This window comes from Atta cephalotes (genome assembly GCF_000143395.1).
Source record: "Atta cephalotes unplaced genomic scaffold scaffold00059, whole genome shotgun sequence".
NCBI lineage: Eukaryota > Metazoa > Arthropoda > Insecta > Hymenoptera > Formicidae > Atta > Atta cephalotes.
In genome coordinates this window covers 300,278-301,988 of record NW_012130123.1, presented here as the reverse complement: position 1 = coordinate 301,988, position 1,711 = coordinate 300,278, and the positions used below count along the sequence as shown (strand labels likewise).

Here is a 1,711-nt window from a genome sequence, read left to right as displayed (position 1 = left end):
TAGTATAGTATACTATATATATATATATATATATATATATATATATATATATATATAATTATTAAATTTGAACATTTTGTTTAAGACGGACGGTGAACTGCGACGTACGGTAAGAGACGCATTGATTTGCGTAACATCTGCGTTTGTGCTAAATAAAGAGGATGAGAGCAATATAGCTCTGATGAATGCTCTATTGTCGGTACACATTGAATCACCAGAATCGAGCGTAAGGCATGTATATAGAAAATTATAGATTATTTATTATATTAATTTTAATATATAATCGTGTGTGTAACATGTATTACTTTGTATATATATATATATATACATATAGATTTGTGGCAATGCATTATGCCGCAACCGTGTTTCCACCCGATGACGCTCCATCTCGGTATCTCTTGTTATTAGCGTGTGGTGACAATAAACATGAGATTAGTACAGAAGCCATGAAAGCGCTTTATGGTGTTGTGCATAAAAACGAGGACGATCAACAAATTAGCAGTAAGATAATGTTACCTGAGTTTGTAAAACTAGTAAGTTATGTTTATTCGAAGATGCAGTCGAGAATGCCTGCCGCGAGTAGCGGCAGAAACACGGACAAGCAAGTACTCCCGTATAGTATCGTTACATTTTCCGAAGTAAGTTCTAGGTGGAAGTTAGATTTGTGAATGCTGCATAAATATATTTACAATTATAATTTATATTGTTACAGATTATTTCTTATTTTCGCATTTGCCTCGCTAGAAGTGCTAATATTCCCGCGCGAAATGAACCATTACAGCATCCATGCGAACATACGCCTTTGATTGGACGTTACTTGGAGAAATTATACAAAGATCAACCAGAGATATTAAATAATTATCTCGACATGATTTTACTTTTAAGTCATTCTTCCGCAGGTAAAAAATAATCATAAATAAGAATCAATTATGCAATATGTTGCACTCGACGTTTAACTATGATTGAACTCAAAAGAATTATATGATATATTGTGTCAAGTTAAGTATATTTTGTTATCATGGTACAGATCAAATTTCCTTGAATGCATTATTGGAAGTATTTGGATCCGTTCCACATTATATAATAAAATCATATGAGAAGGAACTGCCGTGGCTGTGTTCTTTGCTCACGTCTGCTAAACACGACGTACGACAACTAGCTGCGAAGATATACGCCGTTATTACTGGATACTTACCGAGAAATGAATTTGAGAAATATGTTTCGAGTATTATGAACATTATGAATAGAAAAAATTTGGAAGCACAGCATGGTGCATTAATGGCATTGACTTATATGATGGAAAGAAATTTAATACAACAACGAAATGGAAATAAAGAGGATTTGTGCAATTGGACGACTTACAATGATATTGTGAAAGCAATATGTATGTATTTATATATATCATGTTACAGATTTAATATACTTGAAATATTATGTTTATTATATTCAGGTACATATCTTCGTGATAACGCGATATTATTGATGGATGCAGCTATTCAAGCTGTTGGTATCTTAGGTAAAGCATATTCTCTACCTTTACCAGCAGAAGGTGATAATGAATTGAATAAGAAAGCGATAGTAGAAACGCTCTTTTCCGTATTATCTAATGCTAAATTGAATACTAAGGTTTGTAATTAATTACATATTGTGTATGTTAGTTAAATATTTTATATTTGATATCCTATAGTCTTACAGCTTTATTTTGCTTAGA

At 32.1% G+C, this 1,711-nt stretch overlaps 1 protein-coding gene across 1 annotated transcript in view; it reads left to right on the top strand.

Moving 5' to 3' along the window:
* LOC105623565 (proteasome-associated protein ECM29 homolog) overlaps positions 1 to 1,711 on the top strand; it is a 10,127-nt gene that overhangs the window by 3,926 nt on the left and 4,490 nt on the right. The window contains 5 exon segments of the mRNA XM_012204954.1: positions 86 to 231; positions 335 to 638; positions 713 to 899; positions 1,028 to 1,384; positions 1,451 to 1,684. Coding sequence (XP_012060344.1) covers positions 86 to 231; positions 335 to 638; positions 713 to 899; positions 1,028 to 1,384; positions 1,451 to 1,684 — 1,228 coding nt within the window.